General features: G+C 43.2%; 1 protein-coding gene across 1 annotated transcript in view; it reads left to right on the forward strand.

The window, feature by feature from the left end:
- LOC122531546 (homeotic protein Sex combs reduced) overlaps positions 1-4,709 on the forward strand; it is a 37,823-nt gene extending 33,114 nt beyond the window's left edge. Inside the window, exon 2 of the mRNA XM_043659563.1 lies at positions 1,889-4,709. Within this exon, the coding sequence (XP_043515498.1) occupies positions 1,889-2,193 (305 nt within the window). The 3' untranslated portion in view covers positions 2,194-4,709. The remainder of the gene's footprint in view (positions 1-1,888) is intronic.
- The last annotated feature ends 5,170 nt before the right edge of the window (positions 4,710-9,879 follow it).

Here is a 9,879-nt window from a genome sequence, read left to right on the forward strand (position 1 = left end):
GCCCGTAACAAAACGGTTAGGTGCGCACCGGGGATAAACGATATGCGGACCTCTCCAGTCCGGCCACTATTTATTAAAAAGTCAGCTCGACGACGTGCTACATCGGGAGGAAAGTGATAACACGCCGCTCGAAGGGCTCGGTCATTAAGCTTCGTTGGACAGGAGGTGCGTCGCTGGAAACTTTTCTACGGGACCTCCCGAAAGTTCATTTCCTCGTGAACGAGTTTCCACGCGGGGAGGATTTCATTTCTGCAAGCTTTCTGCGGAATGAAACTCATAACTGATCCAGAGTGGTGGTTTGAATTTTTCGTACTTTGAAGCGAATAATGAACGAAGATTCGAACGTACACGCTGTGCTATGACGTGGTTCGTAATGTCCAGAAGTGACGCTGAATTTTGATCAAGGATTGAGTTCCTTGGACAATGGCGTCGATGTTTTGATAGCTGATCGAAATGTAAAATAAAAATGATCGTTCGAAGTTCGACCTTTCATCCGTGTACGTCAAACCAAGATATTCTTAGTCAACGTTAGTTATTTTCTCACAATGCCACGTTTCACATGCTTTTCCTACCGCTTAGAAAGCCTGTTTTTCGCGCACGTGACCATGCAACGGCCGCATTGCCCGTCCCCGAGTGAGTCGAGTTCTCCCTCTCGCGTCGCTATTAATAGCCTGCTCATTATTGCTGCAAATGAGCCGACTCTTTAATATCCGCATTGACATGGATCTATGACCGTCACGGAGGGAACGTGTTGTTCCCACTTCGATTCACCACCAGCACCTGCTCGATGCGTTAATCCAAAACCATCGATATCGCTACCCTCTCTCTGTTTCGATCAATACAGGACAATACAGGTAGAAATTGCATCAGCTTGTAAATGAATTTCGCTATCTTTCATCTCTCACCTTCCATCAGTTCCAATTTTTCTTGGTTGTTTGTGACACTAATACTGTCAGATGGAAATCAAACGACGAGATGCAACGTTTTACGACAGCAATCGCGACGCCTGAATAGTAACTTTAATAACTTTTATTACGATGACGCTTCTTGAATCGATAACTTTACGCGAGCATGCAACAACGATATTGATTTCCTAACGAAACGAGAGTAGAGAGATTCGAATTTGAATGCTATACTACGATACTGGCAGGATCGACGTGTTTAGCCGCGAGCCGGTGATTGCGGGGCTGGAAAAACAGAAGTAACAGGTTATTGATATTTAAAGGCGACCTCCAGGTTTCTCCCGATGCTTGTTGCTCGAGCTATTCATTACCGAGGCTTTTGCAACGCGCAGCGGATAGGTGTAATAGGCGGAGTATCGTAATAACAGCGTTGCAAAATTATTTATGGCTCGGGCGTGCTGAGCAAATAGGTAAAACAGCTGCCAAGTGACCAGTCCGCGATCCGGTAGCCACGGCCGATGCATTAGCCGCGACTCGTTGAAATAATTAACGAACTCGTGAAGCGTTACACACGTTTCAGCCCCAGCTGTTATGCGCTCGTACGCGTTTGATCAGGTTTCCCTCCTGAATCGATCGTAACGGCCCGATACCTCGGATCGTTCACGAGTCACGTCAACCACCACGTTGTCGTGTCGCCTTCGATTTGTTTTACGGCACACCTTCGATTCGATAAGTCAATTTTGATAGAAACAGTAGGAGCAAACATGATCGATACTAGGCGATAATCTCCTAGAACCTGTTCCAATAAAATTGACTAGGAACAGTGGTAGTTGACTCTCTCATTCATCACCGTTCCACCAATGATTACAACGATCATAGGAAATCTATGATCCATTGATATCTGAACGTAATTAAAGTTCAATTTTGAAAATCAGGCATCGCAGCTGAATGCCACGTAATAACAGATTAATTTGTTTGTTTGACAGGCACGGTAAACGCGAACGGCGAGGTGAAACGGCAGAGGACGTCGTACACCAGGTACCAGACACTGGAGCTGGAAAAGGAGTTTCACTTCAATCGCTACCTGACGAGGCGGCGCCGTATCGAGATCGCCCATGCCCTCTGCCTGACCGAACGTCAGATCAAGATCTGGTTCCAGAATCGGCGGATGAAGTGGAAAAAGGAGCACAAAATGGCGAGCATGAACATTGTACCGTACCACATGTCGCCGTATGGCCACCCTTACCAGTTCGCGCCCCACCCAGGCCAGTTCGCTCACTTGGCCACATAGGACGAGTTCTCGCCCGCCGAGCTCGGAGCACACGCTGTCCGGTTCCCCGGGATGTACGGCGAGCAGAACTTCTAAAAGGCTTTTTTCCTGTTCTCGGCCCGGCCGCCGTCACCAAAAACTGTAGCAAGTCTCGCGTGACCCGCCGCCGGCCCGGGACACTTCACTTCCAGTAGGACACACGTGGTGAGACCCGACGAGGTCTGACACAGGCGACCGATGCCTCGACGGATTGTCACTCGTCAAGCGGAATTTCTACTTCTCTCCTTTCCTCTTCTTATTATTCTTATTCCTTTTCTTTTTCTTCTTCTTCTTCTCCTCCCTCCCCCCCCTTTATTCTGACATTCTTTTCCCATCGTCTTTTTGCTAGTACTCCAATACTATATACGAAGGAACGCATTGCGAACGAACGAGAGGGTTTTAGAGTTTTTTTTTTCCACGAGAAGGCTCGAGTAGACGTGTTCGAACTTCAAAAGAACTTTGTGAAACTTCGTTACGATTCCATCCTATTTTACGATTTTACTTTACACGACACGATCGATGATTGGGAATCGACGATTCGTCGGTCTGTGCCTGTGTCCATCCACGAGATACTCCGTCACAATAAAACTATTCGAAGTTGAAGAGAAGCCAAAAAATTTTCTGCAATGCACGCCGTGCGCCCGATTAAATGGACTGGACGCGCTCCGAGGGGCCTCCTCTCGCCGCGGCTACACATTACAAACGTACCGTTACTGAATGCGGACGAGGAGCCACCTCAGCGGGTGAGATAAAACCGAATCAGTAGTTTTTAAGGCTTAGAAATTAGCGGTCTAAATAATTAATTAATTGAGCGACTAATTAATTAATTATCTTGTCTTGGCTGCGCACTGTTTCGCATCTCTGAATCTTTTCAAATCCTCCTGGTTCCCTGCCTCTAGCTCTTGCATCCCACCCACGCACACCGTTCCCGGTATATTCCGAATAACGAAGAAGAAACTAAAAAACAAAAAGAAAGAAAGAAAGAAAGAAAAATAGAGGATGCGCTCATGTATATACTGAACTTCTTGTTTCTTCTTCCACTTCCTCTCTTCTCTTTCTCTTCTTTCGCTCGAAACCTATCTCTCTGCGAGGGCGCGTTCCGTCGATGGAAACGTCCTACGGACCACGCAGTCTCCATCGACGAACCGCGCAGTTTCTATGTGCACGTTAAAGTCTCTACTACGTAGTACGTAAGGTGCCTATTAATACTCGATCCTATTCTCTGCCGTTTTTCGATAGAGGCTGCTGACAATTTTCAACGTCCGTTCGATCGACACGAAATAACTCGCGAAATCGATGCGACGAAGCGCATGCTATTAACCATACAGATAAAAACAGCCAACAGTTAAGGGCAACATATTTTCTCGCGCGATCGCAATTCGTTAAGCCAAATCGATCGGGAAAGTATCACAGGCTTTCCTCTATGATTCGCATTATAAATGTATACATCTGTGCATGTAATAATACGTCAAGTTACAAACTTGGTTTGTACGGTACTCTATGTTCCTCTTTTCTTCTCTTTCCTGTTTCTTTTTTTTTTTTTTTTTTTTTTTTTTTTTTTTTTTTTTAATATATCTTTGTTAATATATCTTTAAATCTTCGAACTCAGCCGAGTTCTCCTCGACTGTACAACATTTTCGATTTTGGATTTTCAATAGAACGTCGAGAAGGGATCGACGACCAGTTGAAGACCAGGTCTCTGTAAATATCGCGATCCGTATTTTCCTATGGCAGCTAACGATTGTCGTCCGAGAACTAGTGAAAATATCAACTGTTCCTTTTCACGACGATAACGCTGGACTTGGACTGGAGCGCGCGATTTAACCCGGAGCGATGCAATTTCGATACGGGGCGATGTGGAAAAACTGAGTCTCGCTGCACACTCGCGGAATCCTCGCGTCGCGTCGTGTAGCTTATACTACTTTCGTCGCAGACGTTCGTTACATTATACAGTCTTGTCCGAAATTGTATAAAGAATCGAAGAATGTATATCCACTTTTCGTCTATAGAGATAATAAAGATTTCCAAGTCAACTGTTGACGCTTTGCGAGAGAAGTACGTTCACGTTCGCGCATTCGTCTGTCGTTTAGTTGCGCGTCGCGTGCAATACCAGCGAAACGAGCGGAATCTGTATAGCAAAACGAACGAACCGACGAAAAAACGGGCAACCGTCTCTCGAGGAAGAGAAGGAGAAGTAAAAGGTGGAATAGGAGGATCCCTCGACCTCCATCGAACGAAACGGCAGGTGTATAAATGAATTTTAGGTAATGTGTTCGCAGTCGAAATGCGTGCCCATTTGTGCGTGTGCGCGCGCTCACGTTAATTGGTTTATCTTGTGATACGAAGACGTAAAAAGAAAAGAAAAGCTATAATTAAACGAGAAGCAAAAAAAAAAAAAAAAAAAGAAAGAAAAATTTCNTATTTCAAATTTCTCAGTATTTCGCGATGTCGCGAGGTATTTTAATTAAAGCGAGAAATATTAAAAAAAAAAAAAAAAATAAAAATAAAAAAGAAAAAAAAAAAAAAAAAAAAAAAAGGAAAGAAAAAAGGAGGAAGATAAAATAAAATAATAAGCAGCTAGCAGTCGCTCCGTGCTTAGTAAGATGTCGTGAACTGCGTAACTTTATGTGAAGCAAATTCGGAAGAATACAGGGATCTAAAAAAAAGTATATAATTATCGATATTTAGACAGAATGAGAGTGAGAGAGCGCGTGCGAGGAAGAGAGAGAGAAAGAGAGATGTAAGGTGAGAGCGAATAAGGCGTAAAGAGAGATGTAAGTGTAGGCTATAATGTTGAATTGTACATAGCTATTGAATATACGGCAACACGATACTGAACGACGTTATTATCGTACAAGGCGTTAACGAACGAGCCGATTCCTCGAGTTCTTTTGCAGTCGATAACGGACAAAAAACGATGTATATGTGCTTCGTGGAACGTAATTGTTTGTGATATCTGGTACAGATGAAAAATACAAACTGAAACGAGACTAGTGAACTAAAGTGTATTTCCTGCGTTGCAGAATCTTTCGTTATCGCCTGGTACTTTACATAGGAATATTTAAATAAAAGAATAGCGATGATTATAATAATAATAATGATTATCATTATTAATATTATTACGACGATTATTGAAATTTATGATATTATTGCTATTATTCTATTGAGAGTGAGCCTGTTGCTAATGACTTGGTACAATGTTAATAATGTATTTTATTTGTTTCGTTATTATTATTATTATTATTTTTTTTTTTTTTTTGTTGTTCACGCCGCGTGTCGTATACAACACGTTTCGTACCTATGGATGCAGAGTTCGATTTTTCGCGCTCTTTAAGGGGAAAGAAGCTCATGTCATGAATGGGAGGCGCGTGAACACGTGTCTCTTTGATATCTCGACGAACATCATTTTATTTCCTTCGAGTCGACCGCATCGTTCGTCTGATGAACACGCGTCCCGCCGTATCCGTGCAAACCTGAGAATGGAAAAGAAAAACGGCGAAGCGAAAATGCGAAATACGAAGAAGCCTATTTACTCGTCAGGTGCAAAGGATGCGTTCTCTCCACTTTAAATTAAGCTCAAGTATTACGTTCGTGTAGCGTCAACTCAAATGTTACTTCATTCCATGTAATATACGTAATAGTCTAACTAAAAATACCTACTTAATACATCTACGTAACCTAGAGCACCGTACGTGTAAGGTCGCATAATTATATAATTTAAATTGTAATTATTAAATGATATGACGTACAGAAGCACGTGATTGTTACTCATTGTAACTCATTACCTCGCAAGCCTGATGCACGTAAACTCACCCTCGAATATTATCGCTAATCATCATGTTTTGCACTTGCAATTAAAATTCACGTTTCTACGATGTCGTCCAAGGACCAACATTGTACTTACATATTAGCCGTATTTCGGCCGCTCGCACGACCTCCACAAAGATCGTTTAAGGGTAAAAAAATACTCTTTCTTCGTAATAATAATTATTCTTTCTTTGTAATAATAATTATTGCGCATTATGCGATTGCAGCCGGCTCGGTTGCCCGATAACGCGATACTGTATATATACTTGTATCATTAATCGGCAGAATAACACGATGCAACGCATAAAAATTGTGTTAATTACAGCCAGCTCGTAAAATGATAATTGTTATGTTTACAATTACGAGCGATAGAATGTGACCAGCCGTTGCTGAAATTCCAGGCCGCGATAACATTCGAGTCGAAAGATCGAGCGATGCCCAGCCCAGGGGTTATCTCAGCGAGCCCGCGCACGATCGCGCACGCGTGTACACGTTCGATATTTTTGTTCGTTCATAATAACGTTCGGCATACACTGATGGTTCTTCCATTGGTTCTTGATTTCGATCGTACCGAACGCACGATTCGTGCGTCCATCGCGGAGCGCTCGTGAATTATCCGTAATTATAGATAATAAGGTCAGCTGATTATACTTCAACGTATCAGAAAATAACAGTTTCTCGGTGAACATTGAAAGATAACGAGCCGGCAACTGACGTGAAATAATTGCCTTTTTTTTTTTTTTTAAACAGGAGATCGTATCGATTACTATAATTGTGTATAGCCGATCGATGGCCAATCGGTGGTCAAGAAGTCACTTTGTTTTCAAATATCTGTTTGATCCCTTTTGTTTGTTGGATTTCAACTATTACGACAAATTTCAATAGAGGAACAAGTGCAACAAACAAATAATTTCCACAAACAAGCACGACATTGATGTACAATTCGTAAAGAGAGAATTGAGAAACGAGAAACAGAGATCGGCGATCGAGAAGGCTCGTGAGCGGTCGAATTCGCTCGGGCCGAGTGGCGCGATAAGATCGCGTGACAACAGCGGGAGGTCGCGCGTGATAAAGCAGCCTCACACCCTCGAAAACTACCGAAACAGACAGGAGTCGGGTAACAAGGAGACAACAGGAGACAAGAGGACTGGACGCAAGTCACGATCCATGCTCCGAACGATTCCTCTCTTTCTGTTTGTCCTACGATTTCACCGTGCTACCGACGATGACGGCGCAAGTTTCGATCGGTCCATCGGTGGACTCGCTTTCTTACGTTGGACGTTTCGCCTCTACTCGACGATCGTGACTTTCGTTGTCCAGATTGTAACGATAGACCGCACGGAACGAAGGCTGAAACGAGCATGGCGCCGTCGAATTATCGATTCTTCCTGTTCTGCTGGATCCGTGGCCAGTCTTACGCGGGCAACCATGAATCTGATAGTCGTTAACCTGAATCTTTGTTCTCGAAAGCCGAGTTCTCATTTCTACGAAATCTTTTATTTTGACAGTTCAATCTCAAGTCTTAAAAGTCTTTGGATCGATTCCGAATGATTATCGCCATTTAAACTTCGTTTAACGAATTTGTATAAAAGTTTGCATAAAATTGTAGCCTCACGGATATTCGCGAGCAACTTTAGTCGATCGATAGTACATGAATTTCATGAAAATACAATGAGGAATCCAAAAATAAAATGTTTATCAGTGAAAAAATAATTCTGTAAAGTTTCACAATCACTAATTTTTGAAAATTAATTCAATAGCCATGATTTACAGCAGAACGAAATATTCATAATTTTTTAACTACAATATACCGTATCGACAATAAGTAAGTATCTTTGAGTAATAGTATAAGTCTATGCCTATCACCTAAATTAAAACTCGCGAACAGGGCGTACTAAATACCACATATATAAAATATCTTTATAGATTCCAAGAAGTAATTCCGAGTTTACAACAATTAGTGTTTAGAAAATATTGTGAAGATACAAAATTATAACGTGTTTGTGAAAATTGTTCGCTGATAATTTATCAGTGACACGTCAAAAAAAAAAAAAAAAAAAATCAAAAAATTCCCTTCTTGAACGTAAATTGTTTACATGGTAGAAAATTCCCAAGATTTGCAGGCGGAATTTTCTTGATGGTTGGCGAACCCCGTCTCCGGGAAAACTCATAGCAGAAAGCGTGAAGCATTTCGCGCGGAACGCCGTAGGTATATAATACCTCTCGGCTGGCGTCAGTCACTCAGTCAGTCATTGATACCGCGCAGTGATTAATGAAGAGTCAAGGTTCGGGATCACGGTGCCGAGTTCAGAGTAGGGGACACGACGGGAGAGCACTCGAGAGGGACGAGTATCGATACCGCGCGTTCCTCGAGAATAAAGCGGAGACGTGCTCGTCGCGCGTGCAACCACGGGGAATGCCCGGTGTTTGTTTTAGACGAATCAACGTACACCATTCGTTAGCCCTTCCAACTTGAGTTACTATACCATTAGAACCCTGATTCCACGTTACTAAGTTTATACCAAAGAATAGACATTCTTCATATGATCGAAAACTCTTCTAGTTTTGATAAAAATGGTATATTCATTGAAGTATCTTCTTCCAACATATTCGCTACCAATATTTCACATGTCTGACGATTAACGTAGACCTTAGTTGAATTGACTGCAATGTATATTCCGATTTGAATGATGTGTATCACGAAACAAACGCTGCTCTATTACATATACTCCAATTATTGTTCATGATAAAAGTATATTAAATTTATGCAAAATATTAAAGTAAGTTAAATTTGTTGTACAAAAATAACCAAACATTTTACTACAAGTGGTAGCGAACGCGTTAACAATAAAGATACCTGTCATATTCTCGTTAAACAATCGACTAAGTACATAACAGCTTGTCATACAAACATACACTGAGCCATAAACTGAGACAGAAAAACCGAAGAATTCTCGCACGAACGATACAGCCGTCGATCGTGAAAAACCACGGCGATTCTCGAAAGCGGTACGACGTGGCTAGAGAGCCATTAACAGGCTCCCGCTAAGACGCCGGCAAGATGATCCGCGTTTGGAAAAGTTCGATAACTCGATCGGCGGCGTGAGTTTTTCCGCGGCGAGTCAGAAAGGCGGCCCTCGGCCCCGCGGTCCTTTCTCCTTCCATCAGCGGTCAATCGGTTGAGTGACAGGCGACGCAGGGACCAAGAAGAGAGGCAGAGTCCCGCGTCCGTCTGTCCGTTCGTCCGTCCGCGTCGCGTTTGTTCCTCCTCCGTTTGTCCGTCCGTGGCCGCGTCCCCTATCCACAAACGGAGCGGAGCAAGACTTCACCACTTTTATGTACGGAGTCTGAATAACAAATCTGTCCAATTCACATGTCGACATCAAAGAAGATAATATAAACACTACATCGATACATCGTCTACAAAACCTTAATGTTTTATTAATGCGGCCTCCGTCCTCGTCCCATTCCGCCGAGTCCATTCCACTCTACGCATGCACAGCCTCGGACGGACACCCGGTGCAACTCTCCCTCTGGCTCAACGAAACCGACGATACACTCCACCGATGGATCGGGAAGGATCCATCCCGATCCATCGATGGAGCATCGCGCGCTACGGGGGAACACCCGATTATCCTGCGCCCTCGAACCTTTTTGCGCTTTTTGCCGAATGTTTATGCGACGCACGCTCCCTTCCGGACAACCTTTTGATCGCCTGTCCGAGCATAACGTCCGCAGATACCTGTCTTGACGCCCCGGTGTCGCGGATCGAGCCCCACTCGATTTCGAAAAAAAATTCGCGAGCGATACCTTCATTGGGACGATCGGAGAATTCGATCCGGATGATAATTAATTTGCAAT

Source organism: Frieseomelitta varia, unplaced genomic scaffold (genome assembly GCF_011392965.1).
Source record: "Frieseomelitta varia isolate USP_RPSP 00005682 unplaced genomic scaffold, Fvar_1.2 scaffold_405, whole genome shotgun sequence".
NCBI lineage: Eukaryota > Metazoa > Arthropoda > Insecta > Hymenoptera > Apidae > Frieseomelitta > Frieseomelitta varia.